Genomic DNA, 23112 nt, shown 5'->3' with positions numbered 1-23112 from the left:
TCATTCGAAAGAAATGACTCCCTGCAATCTTCATAAAATATGTTGCAAATGAAAAGCTTTTGCCACAAAACCTGCGTTACATTTTTAGCAACGTTTAGGAACATACATATATGTATATGCTATGATATAACATCATACCATTCAAAATTTTGCAGAACCATAAAATTAATAAATCCACAAAATATATGAATTTTTCATTTCAATTTACATAAACTTGGCTTATGACCGTTAGATGGGCCTTGTATTACCTTTTCTACAAATTCAGTTCTTACTTATAAGTGGCAATTTTCTCTTTACTTGTTTGCGTGTTTTCATTTTATTTCATTCTTTTTCTACAAAGTTGTAAAGGACGAGTTGCTTCTTCCTATACTCGTCGAAAAATGTTATGTACTGTATTTTTTTTATAATAACCATTTTATTTTACCTTTTAACTGACAGCCAGTGAGTTTTACCTGATGAATTTAATGGTTGAATAAAAAAGGAATATAGAATCATGAGCCAGCCAGCTTCATGCCATGAAGGCATTCTCTCATCATGGCAAATGTTGTTGTAGGTTGTCAAAATTTAGGTTAACATAAGTCTGCTGTTTGTTTATTTTTCTTTTGCTCTTCTTCTTGTGTCCTCTCCTGTTCTGTGAATACTAAGCCATGGAAGTGGTTGGCTGCACTTCTGTTTGGCTTTGCTTGAAATACGACAGAATATTTATGACAAGTTCTTGCCAAGAGCTGGAATGAGTGTGGCGTTGTGACGAAAGTCAGTTTAGGTTTGTCAGGTATTCCTATTTCAAATGTTCTAACCATTCTCCTGACGACATATCTGCTGTTGACAAAAAAAGCGTTTTTATGGAAATGCTTTTAGTCAATGCTTTACGTTTCAATTTGACATCTACTTGTTCTTTGTTTGTTTGTTTGTCAAAAAATTTTTTGTGTGTTATTGAAAAAATGTCATTCATTATATCTGAATTAAGCTTAAGATAACTCAATTGAAAACAAATAAAAAATGTGTGAAAATTATTTATTTCTGAGGAGGTTGTTACATAATGCTTCTTCAGCATTTTTCATCTTTTTGAAAAGATGTTGCTAAATTTTGATTGAAAGGCAAACATGTATACCCGCCTACATACACACGGAGAAAAAATGCAGCAAACAAATAATATGTTGGAAGCATATAAATAACACTGTGCCACAAATTGGAACTCAAGGTCTGTGCGGTGGAAAATTCCTTTTGGAGATGAAAGCCCTTAGTGAGTATATTAAGAACCCAAAAGGAAATTTTCCCCATAGGTCAAGTTTCTGAGATATCGCGCGATGAATTTTTTGAATTTTCGCCTATGATGCTTGATAAAATTGCTTTATATCTCTGTTTGCCGTTATTGAAGCTTCGTTTTGAGATTACATGTCTTCAGTCAAATCGAATGGCGAGTCTTTTTGTAGAACATTTCATTCTTCTAACTCAATTCCTTTCATGTCCTTTTCGTCCTTTCTTTCTTGAACCGTAGTAAAAGTACCACAAGATGAGATTTTACAGCATCCAAATATTCCACAAAAAATATTGCTCAGAGAATTTTAGGTAAGGTTCTCAGTGACAACTAATCGATATTGTCACGTTTTCATTGTCCTTTTTGACATTTACCCGGTTTTTGTTCAGAAAAAAAAAACTATGTTTTGTTTTTCTGTATATTAGTTATTTGTTATGTATTGGTAGGTAGACATACCCATTGGTTATCGCTTATATTGACATCTGGGATGTATCTGAAATATTTACCATATATAGCTCCCGATATGGAGAATAGATACGGTTATCTAATATTTTGAAACGGATATAGCGATATAAAACCCGGATTTTGTACCGATTTTAAGTAACCGGTTAAGGTTATATGTCTACCATTAGAAAGGTAATAAAATTGCCAATCAGGGAAAATAAATTTTTTGACAGCATCTTACCTGAGTTCGGTGCTAAAACAAAAAACCCGTATTCTTGAACCGTTATTAAAGAAAAATTTCACTGCGCGTAAATATGAAGATCAAAGCTTGGTGGGTTAAATATTCTTTTTGCCTATGAAAGTGGATGAAGTTAATATTATGAACCCGGAAGGACAGTTATGCCGTAGGTCAAACTTCTGAGTTATAGCGAAATGGAATTTATGTTACGGGTTTATTGTCGTGCTCTTAAAGTTCATCAAGAATGTATGCATCACTCCTGCAATTAGCTACTAGCACATCAAAATTCCTTTATTTATCAAATAAAGTTATTGTAAGAAATAACTTTGTGGATTCTACCGTGTCCTAAGACTCCACTTGTAAAGGAGTTGTTCATGGCTGAAATAATCAGGAAACGACGCCAACATTACTGAGGGGTATTTTTCCACCATTAAAATTTTTTTGTTGCCGGACCGGAAAAATTCTTATTCAATTATACGTCAGGAAGCTGTGGGTGTCTTCGCCTACACCAAAATTAATATTAAAAAAAACTTTACCGACATCTACACCGAGTACATGTTGCAAAAAAAGTGGCTAAATGACCCCAAGCAATCGGGCAATTAATACGCTGAGGCTCCACGTAATTTCTCTGTCGTGATAGAGACAATTTGTAGCATGGGACGAAACTGTGTTTCTCTACAAAGAACCCACTATTCGCTTCAGGGGAAACGTCAGTAGCTCTTTTTATACCCTATACCACAATGTGGAAGTTTGTTTTGGTAAAAATTCATGTAACACCGCGAAATATTCGTCGGAGACCCCCAATGTGGTATATCAATCTTCATATCTCGACGAGATAAAGCGATTTTGAGATGTGTGTCCGTCCGTCCGTCTGTCCATTATAAATTGTAAACACTCTCCAGGCCACAATTATGGACCGATCGTCACGAAATTTTGTATGGAGGTCGGGTTCAGATCAGAATAGATCCCTATTCTTATTGGTGATGATCGTGAAATATTTAGCGGGTGAAATGGACCAAAAACATAATATTTATTCAATTTTCTAGCGGCTCTGTAGGTTTCAATAATAGTCCGATCAACGCGTAATTTTAAATAAGGTTAGAGTATATCGCAAAGGAGAAGCTTGCAATTTGAGATGGCGATCGGATAATATTTATAGGTTTAAATGGACCAAAACTTTTGTGTGAAAATTGTGAAAATTTTTAATATACAGCTTATATCTTAATTTCTGGGAGTGACATTCCGGACAAGTGAGATATATTTGAAAGTGGAACGCTTGAACTTTCAATTGATGCCAATTATGTTGGTGTGCATGATCAGATAAGAGAGTTACAGCCTAATATATTCCGTTATTTGTTTGTAGTGTAATAATAAACTCGCTAGAAGTCGCAATTATACATCAATAGTCACGAAATTTTGCACCGGGTAAGAGTATAGGTCAAAAAAGATGACTACAATTTTGAATGATGATCTGATATTCTTTAGCGGGTGAAATGGACCATTACTTTTGTATGAAAAATATAAAAATTTTATTTTTGGTCGATATTTTAATTCCTTGAGGACATATATGTTTCGCAAAGTAGCCTGCATATGGAAAAAAACTTCTGACCTTTCTTCTGATGTAAATTGCAATAAAGTGTTTGCTAGAAAACGGGCCTACTGCCTAATATATAATGGGTTCTGTGTAGAGAACCACATTTTTATCCCATGCTACATATTGTCTCTCCAAAAGTTTATGTAACACCACGAAATATTCGTCCTAGACCCCTTATTTGGTATGCCAAAATGCATATCTCGACGAGATAAAGCGATTTAGCGATGTGTGTCCGTCCATTAAAAATTGTAAACAAGCGTAAGGCCGCAATTATGGACCGAGGTTGGGTTCGGGCCAGAATAGAAATGATTAGTTTTTAATGATGATGGTGATGATCGTGAAATGTTCAGGGGATGAAATGGACCAAAAACAAAATTTTAACCAATTTTGTAGCGGCTCTGTAGGTCAAAATAATAACCCGCAAAATTTTAAACAAAGTTTGAGTTTATGATGAAGAAGAAGCGTACAAACCAACGTGAAGATCAGATAATACTTAGCGGGTTTAATGGACTGAAACTTTTATGTGGAATTGGTAAAAATTTCAATAACGTAGCGGTTAAACAACTGAAGTAGTAGTACCACATAAGTGGGTTTCATTACATTTTAGTTTGTGTGAACTAAATTTTCATTTCCTGCTACAAAAATGTCTTTATCATGCTAGATAACTTTTTGGTTTTGGTCATAAGTATTATACATTACATCTCTGATATTTGATAATTAAATTTTCACAATCATTGAAAAGAAGTTCCGTGGAGAGCGATTGTCCACAGGGATAGTGGTATAGGGTATCCCATGGTCGGCTCCGTCCGACTATAGACTTTTCTTACTTGTTTCATATATAAGCTACTTTGCCTGTATACGAGGGGATAGTGGTATAGGGTATCCCATGGTCGGCTCCGTCCGACTATAGACTTTTCTTACTTGTTTCATATGTAAGCTACTTTGCCTGTATACGAGGGGCAGTAAAAAACCCTTCTGACCTAGGCAACAAGCAGTGTCGACAGTTGACTTTTGACTTTTTTTTGAAAGTTTGACAGTTTTGAGCCTAAACGTACTCATACATTGTGTTGTTTATAGTGACTTAAAAAAATCACTTTGCAAAAAAATGGAATTTACTTGTGAACATTTTCGACCTATAATTTTTCACATAATTCGACATGGATAATCATGGCAAGAGTGCATCGATCAAATTAAATCTGTGTATGTCGATAAAGGGCCATCCTATATCACTATGAAAAACTGGCTTACTTACAAACCAGTAAGGAAAGGATCAAAGTCGGGCGGGGCCGACTATATGATACCCTACACCACTGTTAATATGTAAAATATAAATCGGAGCTATATCCAGATCTTAACCGATTTTGATATAATATGGCACATTTAAATATATATGGGTGCTATATCCAAATCTGAACCGATTTCGATACAATTTGGCACATTTATTTCTAGACTGAATTTAGTACAGAAAATACGTGAAATCGGCCGAAAATATATATGGGAGCTATATCCAAATCTCAACCGATTTCTATATAATTTGGCACATTTATTTCTAGACTGAATTCGGTCACACATGCCAAATTTCATCGATATCGGAAATATATAGCGTGTTTGGTACAGAAAATACGTGAAATCGGCCGAAAATATACATGGGAGCTATATCCAAATCGGAAGCGATTTCGATATAATTTGGCACACTTATTTCTAGAAGGAATTCAGTCAAACATTCCAAATTTCATCCAAATCGGACGTATATAGCGTGTTTGGTGCAGCAAATACGTGAAATCGGGCGAACATATATGTAGGAGCTATATCCAAATCTGAACCGATTTCGATATAATATGGCTCATTTATTTCTAGACTAAATTCAGTCACACATTCCAAATTTCATCGAAATCGGACATATATAGCGTGTGTGGTACAGGGAAAACGTGAAATCGGCCGAAAATATATATGGGAGCTATATCCAAATCCGGACCGATTTCAATATAATTTTGCACACTTATTTGTTGACAAAGTTCAGTCACACATTCAAAATTTCATCAAAATTGGACGTATATAGCGTGTTTGGTGCAGCAAATACGTGAAATCGGGCGAAAATATATATGGGAGCTATATCCAAATCTGAACCGATTTTCACCAAAAGCAATAGCGTTCTTCCTATGGCTAAAAAAGTTGTAGTTCCCAATTTTCAGCTGAATCGGACAAAAAATGCGACCTGTATGTTGCGAACAAAAATACATGGACAGACGGACGGACACGCATAAATCGACTCAGAAAGTGATTGTATATCCCCAAAAGGAACTATGGATCTAATTCGTTTCCTTTTGTATGTTACATACAAATGCACAAAGACATAATACCCCTTACCACTGTGTGGTGTAGGGTATAAAAACGAAGGTCGTGACGAAAAAATTAAGCCGTGTGTGAACGGATAATGCAAGATCGCCATGTTATATACCGTGAGATAGAGGTATCCTTGGGAATTTCTTCCACCAACTAAGATTTGATATTGCATAAACACCTGGCCGCAAAAATAGATTTTTCTCGCTGGAACCACCAAAATTGGTCAATCGCTCAAAAAATGGCTCTTGTGGATTTGTCCAAAAAATTGTGTATAAAAACGATCGCGGTGCTTCAAACGACATTTATAAGATCGCCACAGACGACGAATCTTGGAACTATGCTTCGGACCCCGAAACAAAACAGGAATCGAACATTTGGGTCTTCGAAAGCGAGCCCAATTCAACGAAAGTTGTTCATGGAAGAAGACCTTCGAAGCAAATGGTCCCCTGTTTCTTCGGCAAAACTGACCGTGTGACGACGATACGGCTTGAGACATGTAGGATGGTTAATTCTGAGTGTTACACTACAATTTATTTGCCTGGAGTCTCCTGAGAAATTCGAAAAACGAACAAGAGAAATCTAATCGTTCTAAACCATGGCAATGCGAGCTCTCACACATCGATTCAAACCAACGCCTGTTTGACCGGACAAAACCTGTGATTAATGGGTCATGTGCCGAAAAGAAAAAGGCGTGTTTTGTTTTGGAGTTGTCTCAATCAAGCCACTGAAAACGACCCATCACATTGTCGCATGTCAAACAGTCCTAAATACGCTTAGGCTAAAAACTGTCAAACTTTCCAAAAAAATTCAAATGACCAGAAGCTTTTTTAGTGCCCCTCGTATGCCCTTCAAGAATTAAAATATGGACCAAAATTAATTTTTTATATATTTCATACATAAGTAATCGTCCTTTAACGCGCTAAATAATATCAGATCATCGTCAAAAATTGTAGGCATCTTCTTTGACCTAAACTCATACCTCGTGCAAAATTTCGTGACTATGTATTGTTGTGACTATGTAATTGTTCCACAAACATCCCATACGGGACAAGGGAGACTTCTATCATACCAATGAGTGCACCCCGATTCATATTAGCTCAATGATAAGGGACCTACTGTATATTGCCGAGTCCGAACAGCGTGTCCTAAGACACCACTTGTAGAGAAGTTTTACATGGTTGAAATACTCAGAAAATGTCGCCAACATTACTGAGGGGTATTTTGCCACCGTTGAAATTTTTGATGTTGCCTGGCCGGGGAATCGAACCCACGACCTTTAGTGTGCAAGGCGGGTGTGCATACCATTGCACCACGGTAGCACCCAATCTGTCCTCGTACATCAACATAATTGGCATCAATGGAAAAGTCGAGAGATCGTCCTCCAATTATAACTCATGTGGGCGAAAGGTGTCTTCCAGAAATAAAGATTTAAGCTGTATATTAACATTTTTCACAATTTTCACACAAAAGTTGTGGTCCATTTAACGCTCTAAATATTATCTCAATTTCCAAGCTTCTCATTTGTCATATACACTTACCTCATTTAAAATTTCGAGGCGATCGGACTATTATTGTGACCTACAGAGCCGCTTCGAAATTGGATAAAAATTATGTTTTTGGTCCATTTCACCCGCTAAATATTTCACGATCATCACCAATAAAATTAGGTGTCTATTCTGGTCTGAACACGAACTCCATGTAAACTTTCGTAACTATCGGTCCATAATTGCGGCCTGGAGTTTGATTACAATTTATAATGGACAAACGGACGGACGAACACACCACTCAAAATCGATTTATCTCGTCGAGATATGAAGATTGGTATACCACATTGGGGGTCTCCGATGAATATTTCGCGGTGTTACATGAATTTTTCCCAATACAAACTTTCCACATAGTGGTGTAGGGTATAAAAAGACGAATATTTCGCGGTGTTACATGCATTTTTCCCAATACAAACTTTCCACATAGTGGTGTAGGGTATAAAAAGGACGAAAACTTTTTGTTGCAAATTATTTCATGTCTATTATTTCGATGAGGCATATTTGTGTTCCATCAACGTGCCGCAAGGCTGAGTGTATAAAAATATTATCGTCCTAAATACTATCGTGAAAAGAGTGTCACATCTAAAGAAACAGTTTTGAAGAAACGCTTTTAAAGTTGCCGACTGTAATTTGACTTCCTAAATTAAAAAACTCACAGAAAAAAAAACAAGTAATTGTACCATCCTTTGCAAAGAGTTAGCCAGATATCGGTTCTAAATTTTAGTGCAAGATTAAGCACGTTTTAGTGCTTCATAAATTCAAAACAAACTCCTAGTAAATGATTCATGTTGAGTTTAGAGATATCTGCAGTTATTTGACAAAAGATAAAGTAGAAGTCGTAAAAAAAATCCAACTCAGAAAACGCATTTTTGAGTTATTACACTTTCTAAGTAAATCGCTCAGGCATATATGTGAAACAAATATACATTGTTTACTCACCCCTTCACGGCCACCTGGGTCTCCTTTGGCTCCTTTAGGTCCAATATCTCCTTTTGGTCCCGGTAATCCGGGACGTCCCTGCATTGATAAAAGAAATAAAAATGTGTACATATAAATTTATAACATACAAATTTATGTTAAGAACCGTGGACATAAGATAGTAATTTACCACCACTTGATATCTAACAAAATCGTCGGAGGGCTAAGATTGAGTTAAGGTATTTCATCACAATAAATCAAATAAATTGGTACAGCAAATTCTTACCTCCATAGTCCATACACGACAGACTATCACAACATTAATTTAGAAAACTAAAAAGAACAAAAAGAGAGCAAATAAAGCTTTGATATTCCCATCCTTTTACACATTTCAAATTAGGCTTATTTTCCACGATTCTTCAACTGCACTAGAAAACACAAATTATAATCAATTTAATTAATTCACTTACCGCATGTCCAATTTCACCCATAACACCTGGTTTGCCCGGAGGTCCGATGGGTCCAGCTGTTCCCGGTTTGCCGCGACGACCACGCATACCTTTGTCACCCTTCTCACCCTTGGTGCCATTCATTGCCATGCCTTCGAAACCACCAGCGAAAAAGGCCTGTCCTGGCGGACCTTCTGGTCCACGATCACCTTTCGGTCCTGTCAAGCCACGCAAACCTTTTTCGCCTTTGTCGCCCTTACTGCCAGGCAGGCCGGTCAAACCGATTGAACCAGCTGGACCAGGCTCACCGTTCAAACCGGGTGCACCATCGTAACCGGCAGGACCGCGTGGTCCCATTGGACCTGGTGGACCAGCCGGGCAAGTACACTGTGTTGTATTTTGTAAGCCATATGGTGTATCAGCGTAGACAATTTGACCAGGTGGTCCGGCTGGTCCCATGGGTCCAATCTCACCGGGTAGACCGCGATCACCTTTTAAGCCTGGAGCACCAGGTGATCCGCTTATACCCGGTATGCCGGGTTGTCCTGGTTCACCTTTAACACCTGCAGGACCATGAGGACCGGTATGACCCTGTAAGTATAAAAAAAAAATTATCTAGTTTATCGAACTCCCAAAAATGTATTTAAAAATAAAATAATAAATCATTACATACGTTAAAAATGCGAGTATGACTTGATTAATTGGATTTAATAAACCCCTTTATATGTAGACCGATAACTGGTGTGACAATTTTTAAATCATCCTCAATGGTTTTAATAACATATTTTGAGTTTTATATACTAGTTTTGCAATTATGTGGATTTAACTTGCTTTTGCATGGTGTGAATGTGAAAGTTATTTACATACATATTCGAAAGTCATATACAAAACAACCGACTTTACGAGTATATTCTTATCACTAAGTGGAAAAGATGAATCAATGTACATAAACTTGTTTGGAAATATTAACTTTATAATATGTCGGTGCTTACCTCTGCTAACAATAACATTTTAACCGCATTAGCTTTGCATAACCTTTTTCAAATACCCTTCAAATAACACATATAAGCCAATATTACCACACAAATATAAATATGTAAACCTAAAAGGTGTTCTCAAGAAGAGTGATTTGTTTTAATAATTTAAAGAATTGAAAACCAAGCAGTTCAGTTGTACTGTTCTAAAATTACATTAGTAATCTATGTATATACATAATATTTCGCTTTATATTTGCAGATATTGCGAGTAAATTTAAGTACCAAAATATTGCAGTTCTTTTTGTACCCTTAGCATTTACGCTAACAAGTTTATATACACTTTCATACGGGCAAAATGTGCCACATCGAAATAATGGTTTTATACCCCAAGTATGTTTGTCCGTCCGTATGTCTGTTTGTCTGGTTGGCTGGTGCGCACGATAACTCCCGAACGGATCAACTGATTCTAACCAACTTTTGGGTATCGTAATATTTTGCCTAAACTTAGGCCATCGAAGATGGGCTATATGGGTCTACTCCTTCGGGTACCTCCGCCACAAAATTTCGGAAAAGTTCAGTTTAGGACCAGCTCTCGAATCGCTTTGATTTTTGTTTTAACAACTTGTATTCACTGTCCCTTATACGACGGTACAAGTTTCATCAGGGGCAAGTAATTATTTCCTAACAAACTAGCCTGAACGTTGCAAAAAAAAACCTATGACACCGTACGTAGTTATTGGAGAGCAAGACAACTCTCCAACGGATCTGCTGATTCTCTCCAACATTTGGCTTTCGTAATATTTTATCCAAACTTAGTTTAAATTCGAAGATAAGCCATATGGGTACACTCCTTCAGATACCTCCCCCACAAAAGTTCAAAAATGTTCGGAAAAATTGTGCGCACGACAACTCTTGAAGGGAGTGACCGATTTGGTCCATACTTTACACCTCCTAATATATCAAACAGGTATAGATGACTCACTCACCCAATGCTTTGGGTACCTCACACACAAAATTTCGGATAAGTTCACTTTAGGACCTGCTCTCGAATTACTTTGATTTTTGTTGAAGCAACTTGCATTCACTGACACCCTTTACGATGGTACAAGTTTTTTCAGGGGCATGTAAATGGCCCTAATTTGAAATAATCCCTATGGTACCATTTGTAGTGGCTGGAGCGCACTATAGCACTCCAACTGGTCAACCGATTTGGTCTGAAATTTGGCCTTCGTCATATTTTGTCCAAAATTAGTTTCAGTTAGAAGATGGGCAATACCGGTCCACAACTTCCAGTGCTCCCCCCAAAAATTTAAAAATTGCCACTGTAAGGGTATGCACGATACACTTTCATGAACGGGGTAACCAATGTGGTCCAAACTTTGAATCATCTAATATTTTGTCCAATTTAGTTTAACTTCCTCTTCTTAAGGTACCTTCCCTGCGAAAGTTCAGAATTTTTGTTTAAGTGCAGTTTAGGGTCTGTTCGAAGATCCTTTGGAACAGTATACCGATGCTATTCTTTGTGGCCCTGTTTACAGCGATATTATGATTTCCCTGGACAAGTTCATGCTTCCTGGCATACTGGTCCAAATGTTATACGATGATCGAAAAGAATAACTCCCAAAATAAGATCCACTTTCATAATGGACTATATCGGTCCATTCCTCCAAATACCTCCTCCGTAACACTTTTGAACTTTAAACCTAAACCACATTTTTGTCTGTAAATTCAAATGTGTAAAAAGGGCCACAAAATTCGGAAAAGACCCTAAATACATTCGATCTGTCCGTAGATAAAAGTTACAATTCACATAGGCTGAGGGTATATTTCTGTCGGCAAAGCCGACTGATACTTTTTACTAGTTTTAAAATGAATTAAATTTTTTGCAAAAGGCCGGTGGCACATCGTCATACATTGTATTCCAATTTTGGCTTAAAGTAAGGTGTTTTTCGCTTCCCATTAACGTCTTTGTCCTTTTAAAATGAGTTTTGCTTTGTTCCGCCATAAATCCTTAAGATAGTTACCCGCCATACATTTACTTGAAAGTCCTTTGTGTAGCTGTTGTACGCTTATGTATAGACTTAAGCTGGATATTTGCGCGTGGGTGTGCGTGATCAAGTTAATGATATTCCTTAACAACGTTTGTTCTTGTGTATGTCCTAATGTGTTTGGTTTGGTTGTTTTGTTATATATAACAAAAAGTAAAGAGGAAACTCTTTATGATAAATGGAATATGTGAAGAATAGAATATATTAGTGCAAAAATTTGAATTTAGAATGATTTTGGTTCCAGGAAAATGGAGTCAATATTAAAAAGAAAGGAAACACAATTTGAGAACACATATTAGGTTTTGTTTTTCTTACAGAAATCATATTTATGAGCAATCATTAGTTAAAGCCCTATCTAAAGCATAAATATCTACGGAACAAAATATTGAACTTCCCGCATGTACATGATTCAAGTCATGTTTGCAAAACTAACAAAAGTTCTGGACGAGTACGTACGGTGCAGAAAAAGTAATTGAAGGAACTTTTTGACATGACTAAGGTATAAGGCAAATGGATTTACAAAGAGAAGCCTCTAGAAACTGCAAATTAAAGCACGGGCTCATTCAAATATTGCATCACGATTCTTTATGAGCTGAAATCTGTCGTCTCACAAAGCAGCAATGGTGTGCCATCAGCTTTCCACTTAAGGCATTGAAATCTCAACCGGATGTGTATCCAAAAGGCTATCTACAAGAAAGCTGCTCTGATGAAGGGGATCTTGGTAAGGATGCTTTATCTGGAGAAGTAGAGCATGTACTTTGGCCACAAACACTTTGAGAGCTTCGTATATCAGACCGTGGTCCTCAAGAATTTATCGATAGAAATTATGTTGCCTGCGCGCTCGAATTGAAAGGTGGGAAAGCCCAAACAACCATAGAAGGTCTCGAGAATGTATTAGATGTGTTCAATAGTGTTATTACTTTTTGACATTTTTTTTAAAAAATGATTTCCTGTAGCGCGGATGAATGAACATTTCCCTATTAATCACTAAAATAACGTTAATTCCATTGAAATATAAAACAAATCACGCACAAATCGATTTTAAAAAAATATTTTTTTTGAAAAAAATTATGATATGAAATTGTTTCTCATTTTTTTTTTGTTTTTTTAAAAAATTTATAACTGAAAAAAAAACTTGACGACTTTTTTATGATTCTTAGAATTAAAGAAAATTAGTGATAATCAAATATTATGCCAGTTTGCCCATAATTCTGTTAAACTCGAATTTTAAAATCATTTTGTGCGTGAGGGTTTTTAGCGAATCACCTTATAATTCAGATTTTATGTAATCTTATGTAGAAAGATATCGCACTATGATACAGGGATATGAGGTTGTAAAAAAGTCATAACCCTAGTGTTCAACCTGTGGGAATCAATTGTGATCATTCTTGCCGATACAACAAGCGTGAATATAAGCTAAATGCCAGGCGCTATAGTTTGATTGCAGCAAATTTTCGAAGAGTAAGGTCAATCCACACCCACGCGCACTTCGTGTTGCTATGGATGAGGAACTCCCTAGGTCGACTATATCTCCAAACCTGGAGTACTTCTTTTGATTCGCCAAACACAAAATTGAACAGACATTTTGAAGAAATTTGGAAAATGTGGCACAATTTGGTCTGGAAAAGTTTCGCCTTTCGTCATATAGTCGGCCTGGTCAACTTTGACCATTTGCTTTCAGGTTTCCTGTGGGTCTTAAAACTTTTGATAGATAGCTTTTGGTTAGTCATTCACAGCTACTGATATTTTTCAAGATCTTAAGCGCGTAAAATTTGACTAATGAACCAATGATCAGTCAATGAGTACGAGTAGGAAATTAATGAACATATTTTACGCAGCCTGTTCCGTGTTTCAGGCATCAGTATATATGCAAGAAGTGCTAGAATGGCACCAGAGTTCCAGCGTGTATTGCATATGGTTGGTAACTTTAGGAAAGGTATCTAACTCCTCTCAATTAAGTGAAGCGAAGTGATGTGGAATATAAACTTCATGTCGTCTGTCCAGCCACATTTTTTCATAATCTCAGTTTTATAGTCATATGGTCAAATTTCTAATTTAATCTGGTACTTGTTTAATCAATCTGGCAACACTACTGATCGAGTTATTCTGTAGCCAATATTTATTGTAACTAACATAACATACTTGTTAGAGGTAACTCCTTATTATGTATAAAAATCATAAAATCTCATCATTTTTAAATATTTACTTTAAATTCGGTTTCATTTTGTGGATCCTCCATTGCGTTTCGAAAACATTTGTATGACACTTTAATGGTTTTGGTTTTTATTGTTGTACTACGATGGTAAATATTTTATATATACATATATTCAATATTGGCCTCAATAAGTCGACCAACTAATCTGTGCAAAAACCCAAATTTTTATCATATTTAATTGCCAGCAAAAAACAAATTCTCCCAAAATAATGAGTTTTTATACTACTTGTTGGTCCTTTATCGACATACAATTTGATCGATCTTACGTTGATTATCCACGTCGAATGTTGTGAACAATTCTTGAACGAAAATGTTCACAAGTAAATTCCATTTTTTTGGCAAAGTAATTTTTTCAAGTAAACAACACATAACATAGTCGTATGACAAACTGTCCTCAGTAAGAATAGGTTAAAACTGTCAAAGTTTCTAAAAAATTTTCAAATGGCGGCTGGGAATACTCTTTGTTGCCTGGGCCAGGTAGTTTTCGTGCATCCCTCGTAACTGCCAAAACCGCAAATGTTCGCAAAAAGTCTATACAGTTTTGAAATCTACATACTCTTGGCTTTATTTTGGTACTGGTGGCGATTCTTGCATATGCTTGAAAAGTAAATAAAACTTTAAGGAAATCCATATATCTTTATTAAATATTTTCATTATGGCCAACATTATAAATAAAATATTTGGTAACCCTTGCAAATTAGAGGAATTGTTATAAGTAGGGAAACGAAGTTTAGGAGATTTATTAAATCATTCAACTTAAGATAAGGCGGAAATTGTAGTCCTTTGTTTCAGAAACTTGCTTATAATATAACCATATATAATAAAACCATTTCTTCTCATTTTAAAATATTTTTTTACCCAAAATTAGTCAAAGGCTTACAACTTTTTCTCCTTAAGAACAGCGAAAAATGGCAAAAAATGTGAAATGTTTGGAAGCGATTTGCATTTTTTAAAATGGTGACATGAATTTTTTGATTTTTGTCGTTGGGCGCATTCACTGTGTATATCTGCGTGTTAATCGTTATTATAAATCCTTAACACACGAATATTGGACTAAGACGCATATAGTACAGTATTTATTTATAAAATATAGAAAAAATGTTCAAAAATCTTAATGATAATATAAAAATTTCTTATTAAGAAATTCATGTTGCGACCTTCCTTTTTGTTTTGTTGGTCTATAGCCACACGTGTCTATAATCACAAGATAATCATTTGAAAACTGGTTCATAATATTATAACCCAAACAAAAAAGGCCACAACATACTAACCCTTTCTTTAAGTATCATAAATGTTACACAAGACTTCGAACGTTAATGGCGTAACATTAAAAAATGGCTCAAAAGCAGTTTTGCCTTAAAAAAGGTTAAATTTTAATATTGTAGAATTCTTGCAGGGTAAACCAAATAAAATGGCAACACAAAGTTATTTTTGAAAAGCTTTTAAGCATTTCAAGTCTGAAAACTTTGTTGGCATTTTCATTTGCATATTTTGAACAAAAACCTAGTTATTACATTTGTACGTACATATATGAGAGGATGTGGGTAAGAAATATGAATAGTTTCACCCCAAACATGACTTCAGTAGTAATTATGTTTAGTCCGTCTAGTACCATTTTTGTATTGGTTACATAATACAAACATATACATTCATATATCGCCGTATTTGTGTAAAAATCAACTATGTTCAAGTTTTCACGTATAAAGAAAGTATATTAACAATTATTTTGGATTCTGTGCGTGTTGGACTATCAGGAATGTTTTCAGGAAGTAAAGATAATTGAGAAACTCAATATAACAGCAGACAAAAGATCAAATTTCAGATATGATTTCAGCTAACAAAATAAATTAGGGTCTGACAATCAAATATTCCAATAATGTGCATTCATTACTTCAAAATATGGCCTAGAGAAAATTGTTAGAAGTGAAATAAATAACACTGACGACAACCCCTTGGACCTGACTTAAAGTTCTGCAATTTTCCTTTGATTGTTTTATTTAATAGAGGCTCACGGTGCGCCTTAACTAAATTTAAATGAAAGGAGCGTATACCTGTGAAGTTTTTGAGGTTTCTGAAAATATAATGGTCATAGATGAGAAAAAATAAAAAATAAAAAAGTTCACATTTAGGTTTTCACGGTTTTGCTTGTAAACCGCAAGACATGTCGAAATGGGATTAAAGAAAATGTTGTAGCAGTGACCTCTATGGTATTTTCGTAGATTTTACCATTTTTGAGATACAGAAGTTTAATTTAGGACAATGTACTGACTGTATGGCCCCCTATAAAACAATGTCATGCAGGGTGCACCTTAACTAACTGAAATGAAAACCGCTTACACCTGGGAAGTTTTCACGGATTCTGAAACAGCATTGTTCATAGCTGAATAAAATCCAAAAACAAGAAAAAAATTGCTGGAGGATTTTTAAATAAATCGCGTTCAAACTTCACATTGTTAGGTTTAATTTGGGTTTTCGCGATTTTGCTTGGAAACCGCAAGTCCTATCGAAATGGGGCTAACGAAGATTTTGTAGCTGTGAAAATTCTGCAGAGGATTGACCGTTATGACTTGTTTCTAGGGTTTACCATTTTTGAGATATAGCAGTTCATGTCACATTCTAAAGTTTTTTTTGATAGGTTTTCACGATTTGCTTGAAAACGGAAAGTCTTATCGAAATGAGACTAGAGAAAATCTTATAGCTGTTGAAAATCTTAAGATACATAAGTTTAGGTTGGGAAATTGCAGTCGTGACCTAGTTTTATATGGAGACGATCGCAAAAATGGTAATACCTAGGAAACATCATAAAGAACAATGTTGTAGAGAATTTCCACTGCTACAACACTTTCTGTAATCCCATTTCGGTAAGGCTTGCGGTTTCCAAGAAAAATCGTGAAAACCTAAAAAAGCCCTAAAAATGTGAACTTTGATCGCGATTTATTTGAAAATCCCTCCGGCGATGTTTTTTTTTTTTTGATTTTTCTCATCTATGAACATTGTAGTTTCAGAAACCGGAAAAACTTCCCAGGTGAAGCACCTTTCATTTAAATTTAGTTAAGGCGCACCGTGGGCTGATATATTTGTCATTACCATCAAAAAAAATGAAATATTAACATTGGGAAAGAATTGCGCCTTTTTCAATAATTCTGTTTTTGACCACTAAATCCAATATTCTTTTTACAGTGTTTTATTTAACTTGCTTTGGTGTCCGTTTAGTTCAAATCTAGTAACTCATTTTCCACACAGAACTAAAACTTTGCATTTATACCAACTAAAAACATTTGTGTTTTATTTTCTCCTCTTTTACTTATCGGTTACACTCGGGTTTGTATCACTTACTCATCTCCACAAACAGGGACGTAAGCAGGGGGGGGGGGGGCACTGGGGTGAAAACCTAACAAAAAAAAACCTAAAAATGTGACCCGAACTTCTATATCTCTAAAATGGTAAAACCTAGGAATAAATCAAACAAATTTTCAAAGTTACAAAATTTTCTTTAGCTCCATTTCTAAGTAAAATCGCGAAAACCTAAAATAAACCTAAAAATGTGAACTTATTTAAAATTCCCTCCAGCGATTTTTTCTTGTTTTTGGATTTTTCTCATCTATGAACATTGCTGTTTCAGAATCCACAAAAATTTCCCAGTTGTAAGCACCTTTCATTTAACGTTGGTTCATCGTTTACAGCGATATTGTATTTTTAGTGGGTAAGTCTATGGTTATGTCAGGATTGGTCCAAAAGCTCTAAATCTTACGCAGACCAACTAAATTGAATTCCAAAATTCGGTCAACTTCCAAAATGGACTATATATCAGTCGATTCTTTCAGGTATCGTCGGTACAAAAGTGCAAAACTTTTGCGCTTTCATCGAAGACACATTTTTGAGCATATCATAAGCATATATTCGTAACGCCAACAATCATGAGGTTGTACACCCCAAATGTTTCGAAATTATTGTCGGAAAGTTTATACGTCCAAAAAAGGAGACGAAATTCTGAAACTTCTTGGCTATACAATTTATAGAAAAAATTGGCTATGTAGCCCGTATTCAACTCACACAGGCTGAGGGTATATCTCTGTAGGCAAACCCGACTGTTACTTTTTACTTGTTTTCCAGAAAACAAAAGTTATGAATTTTCATAAGTTTGTCTCCGCTGTACCGACAAATGTGTTTGGTCGTTGGAAAATTTTTAAGGTCATCGTGTCCATAAACATCTAGTCGTACAATTAAGATAGAAATAAGCGGACTCTATCACTTCTGGTAAAATAGTAAAGTATTGGTGTTTTTATGCACTTAAAGAATATTATTTTCTTACAATAATACACAACTTTTTTAATGGCACTGAATTTAGTGTGTGATAAAGAAGAAACGGCGTTATGTTCGGATCGAACTGTTTATATCCTCCAAACACTGTATATATCTATTCGACATATTTGCGAATGCAATCCCTGCGTTCGAACGTGGATCTATTTTCACCACTTTTTGCATGGAAGTTCTCCCAACAAAATGATTTCCAAAATCCATATTACTGACGATATTTTAAAAAACTATGCTAATAGCCTCGAATATAGAAATTGTTTCGAAAGCTATTTGCTGCGGGATTTAGAACCCAAAATGCCAAATAAGAGCTAATGTGGTGAAAATTCTGGAATACACCAAAACATATATCTGTATATCTATATGGGTAATATTAATCTGAAAGATTTTTTAGTTTTTGCTTCAGTTCTGTTAGAGAATTTGGTTAAAAACTTTTGTAAGGAGACTATGCCGAACGTGGTCTGATATGGTTCATTTTCAATTCTAAACATCCAAGGACTAATATATTTTAATCAGTTCCAAATTTTAATCGTGTATCTAAAATATCGTGATCTCTCTCTTTTGAATGTATATACATTGTTGCAATATTGAATATACATAAAATCAATTAAAACTCCTTTAAAATAGCTTTACGTAACGATACACAACATTTTTAATTTTCATGATTTTTGGTCAAGTTGGGCCCCCCCCCGAAATGAAATCCTGCGTACGTCCCTGTCCACAAACAACAATTATTCTCTGCGGCCTCTCTGAGCTATCACCTAAACAGCCCCCATATAGCATTAGTTCAGTTATATTTATTCAAATTTAGCAACTCATTTCTAACACAGTTGCAGTTGAACCATCGAACTGAAACTGCACACACATTTCAGATTTGGATGACAATACATGAATATGAAACCAAAACCAATATTGGCCCATTTGTTCCTATAGCCCCCATACAGCGAGCGGTACCTCCCGATTTAGTTCAAATTTAGTAACTCATTTTCAACAAAGTTGCAGTTAACCAATCGAACTGAAACTTTGCACACATTTCAGATTTGGATGTCAATACATGAATATGAAACCAAAACCAATAGGGTCTTTTTTTATAGCCCCCATATAGCGGTACCACCCGATTTAAATAATTTTAAGGACTTTATCTTCATTTTAAGGCCGAACTGGCTGTAATTTGACATTTGTGGTTCCCAATGGTACATAAACTTCCTCATCAAAAATGTTGGACATAGGTCAAGGTTTTGGTATAGCCTCCATATAGCGGTACCACCCGATTTTAGGTATTTTAAGAATTTTATCTTTATTTTCTGCCCGAATTGGATTAAACATGGCATTTGGAGTTCCCAATGGTACATAAACCTCCTCATCAAAAATGTTGGACAGGTTTTGGTATAGCCCTTATAGAACGGTACTGCACGATTTCAGGCAGAAGAAGAACCGTTCCTAGAATCTTTGTATGTTCTAGAAAGTTGTTTATTGAAATCTCAGGTACATTTTTGTAGTTGAATGTATCCTTAATTTTTGGGCGGTTCGGTATCTGTGGACCGGAATCGGAGAAAAAAGTATAAAAATCGAATATTTTTATAAGATTTACGCAATTTTCACATTTAAGAACCGGTCATAGACATTTCGTATGTTTCAGAATGTTGTTTGCTGACATCTTTGCCACATAATTGTGGTCCATTACTTACTTACTTAGTTAGTTGGCCCATTACAGAACAATTGTTCCATAGACCGAACTAAGAAAAGATCTCCATTCCTCTCTGTTTTTCGCTTGACTTTTTGGAATACCGCGCCTTTTCATTTCTTCATCCACTTGTATGCTCCATCGAAGCTTAGGTCTGCCGATTCTGCGTGCACCGCCATGTGGCATGTATTCATACGCCTTTTTAGCGGGTTCATCATCGCTCATTCTCATGATATGGCCTAGCCAACGCAATCGTTGCATCTCGATACGTTTAACTATATGCATGACTTTGTATAGCTTATATAGCTCGTGGTTCATCCGACGTCGATATTCATTGTCAACGCAAATCGGCCAGTAGATCTTTCGAAGAATTTTTCTCTCAAACACACCAAGCTCTGCCTTATCTGCTTGCGCAAGTACCCATGCTTCGGAGCCATACATTAGCACGGGTAGTATCAGCGTTTTGTATAGTGTTATTTTTGTTTGACGAGATGTGGCTTTGTTTTTAAATTGCTTACTTAGACCATAGCAGCATCTGTTGGCCAATACAATTCTTCTTCTTATTTCACAACTGATGTTGTTTGTTGTGTTTATGGCAGTGCCGAGGTAGACGAAGTCTTTAACTACCTCAAAATTGTAGGTACCAACTTCCACAGTTGGTCCGAGCTCTATGGACGCTTTGCGCGTCGACACCATCAATTTGGTCTTTTCGCCGTTTACTGCCAGACCCACTTTCGCAGATTCTGCTTCGACCTTCCTAAAGGTATCAGTTACTTCCTTTACTGATCGTCCCATGATGTCTATGGCAAGTAACATGTGGCTATTTGTATAAATTGTGCCATTTCTTTTGACATTTGCATCTCGTATTACCTTTTCCAGCAAAATGTTGAATAGGTCACACGAAAGGCTGTCTCCTTGTCTGAAACCTCTTTTGGTACAAAATTCTTCGGAGAGGTTCTTTCCAATTTTAACTGAGGACCTAGTATCAGTTAAAGTCATCTTACAAAGCCGGATGAGCTTTGCGGGGATACCAAATTCAGACATTGCGTGGAATACCTTTGATCGGAGGGGACTGTCGAATGCTGCTTTATAATCGACAAAAAGGTGAAATGTGTCGATCTGCATCTCTTGGGTCTTCTCTAGGATTTGTCGCATGGTAAATATCTGGTCAATGGTGGACTTGCCAGGTCTAAAGCCACATTGGTATGGTCCAATTATTTCGTTGACCATTGGCTTTAGTCGTTCGCACAATATCCCTGACACTATCTTAAAGGCAATAGGGAGAAGACTTATGCCCCTATAGTTGGAGCATACAGTCTTATCTCCTTTCTTGTGGACGGGACATAGGATGCTCAGGTTCCAATCGTCGGGTACGCGTTCTTCCTGCCAGATGGTGCTAACTAGCTGATGCATACACCTTATCAGCGCGTCGCCTCCGGTTTTAAACAGCGCGGCTGTTAAGCCATCGGCTCCTGCTGCTTTATTATTCTTCAGCAGGTTGATTGCTGTTTTTACCTCATCTTGGCCGGGCGGTATACTTTCTATACCATCTTCTGGGATTGGATCTGTGGTATCATCGTCTTCGCTAATATTGGATACCAGCAGATTGGAGAAATGTTCCTTCCATATCCTGAGCACGCTATCTGTATCTGTTACCAGATTACCTTGCTGGTCTCTACAGGAGGATGTGCCTGTACCAAAGCCATCTGTTTGATGTTTCACTCTTTGGTAGAATTTTCGAACTTCATTCTGGCTCCTGTACATCTCGATTTTTTCACACTCCCGCTTTTCCATTTCTCTCTTTTTCTTGCGGAAAAGACGTTTCTCTTCTCTCCTTTTCTCCCGATATCTCTCTCGTGCGCTACGCATTGCTACTGATTGTAAAGTAGCTCTATATGCCGCATTTTTCTCTTCGGTAGCAGCACGACACTCCTGGTCATACCATGAATTCCTTTGTGGAGGTCTCTGGAATCCAAGTATAGATTTTGCGGCTGTTTGCATGGAGTGGGCAATATGTTGCCATTGTGTTGTTATGTTATCAGGACAAGGAGTGCTCGCGTTAAGCAATTGGGCTAGTTGAGTGGAATATGCTGTGGCTATCTGTTGTGTTTGCAGCCTATCGGTGTCCAACTTCCGCGTTGTGTCTGTTCGTGCTTTATTTGCAACGTTTAGACGGGTACGTACCTTTGCTGCAACAAGGTAGTGGTCCGAATCAATGTTTACGCCTCGGAACGATCGTACATCCAACACGCTGGATGAATGTCTTCCATCTATTACAACATGATCAATTTGATTACTTGTTCTTTGATCTGGAGACAGCCACGTGCCCTTATGAATATCGAGATGATTAAATCTGGTACTGCTAACTACCATGTTTTTTGCAGCTGCAAAGTCTATCAGCCTCATACCATTGTCAGATGTTTCACTGTGGAGACTGAATTTCCCGACTGTTGGGCCAAAGATATTCTCCTTTCCAATTTTGGCATTAAAATCGCCTAGAAAGATTTTAATGTCATGTGCAGGGCAACGGTCATATGTTTCTTCTAAGCGCTCGTAAAATATATCTTTGGTTTGTTCGTCCTTTTCTTCAGTGGAGCCTGAGCGCAAATAAAGCTGATGTTGAAGAATTTAGCTTTTATTCGAATTGCAGCAAGTCTTTCATTCACTGGGGTGAAGCTGGATACCAGATGTTTTAGTCTCCGACTAACTACGAATCCGCAACCAAACTCATGCTTTACGTCATGGCAGCTATAATACAGTGCGTCACCTTTAGGTGTTGTTGTGACGCCTTTCCCAATCCATCGTATTTCCTGTATGGCAGTAATATCGGCCTTGTACTTTTCAAGTACGTCTGCCAATGCGAAGACTGCACCTTCTTTATAAAGAGTGCGAACATTCCAGGTGCAGATTCGCAGATCATGGTCCTTAAAACGTTTGCGGGGTTCGTCAACTTTAGAGGGGTTTGTTTTTCTTTTCTTTCGTTTTTTCATAGTAGGATGTTTTTTCTAGGGGAGGGTTACTAACCCGACGCCTAAACCCAAGATTTTAACGTTCTTATGGGTGAACGCGCGGCACATGTTAGCTCA

At 36.6% G+C, this 23112-nt stretch overlaps 1 protein-coding gene across 1 annotated transcript in view; it reads right to left on the bottom strand.

Annotated features, from left to right (window-relative positions):
• LOC141403035 (uncharacterized) overlaps window positions 1–23112 on the bottom strand; it is a 416517-nt gene that overhangs the window by 299979 nt on the left and 93426 nt on the right. Inside the window, exons 4-5 of the mRNA XM_073985168.1 lie at window positions 8810–9379; window positions 8361–8438 (exon numbers count right to left, since the gene is read on the bottom strand). Of these exons, the coding sequence (XP_073841269.1) occupies window positions 8361–8438; window positions 8810–9379 (648 nt within the window). The remainder of the gene's footprint in view (window positions 1–8360; window positions 8439–8809; window positions 9380–23112) is intronic.

This window comes from Musca autumnalis, unplaced genomic scaffold (assembly GCF_047663935.1).
Source record: "Musca autumnalis isolate F117 unplaced genomic scaffold, ASM4766393v1 scaffold_4, whole genome shotgun sequence".
Classification (NCBI taxonomy): domain Eukaryota; kingdom Metazoa; phylum Arthropoda; class Insecta; order Diptera; family Muscidae; genus Musca; species Musca autumnalis.
Note: the sequence above shows the minus strand (reverse complement) of the source record. Positions and strands in the feature narration are given on the sequence as shown.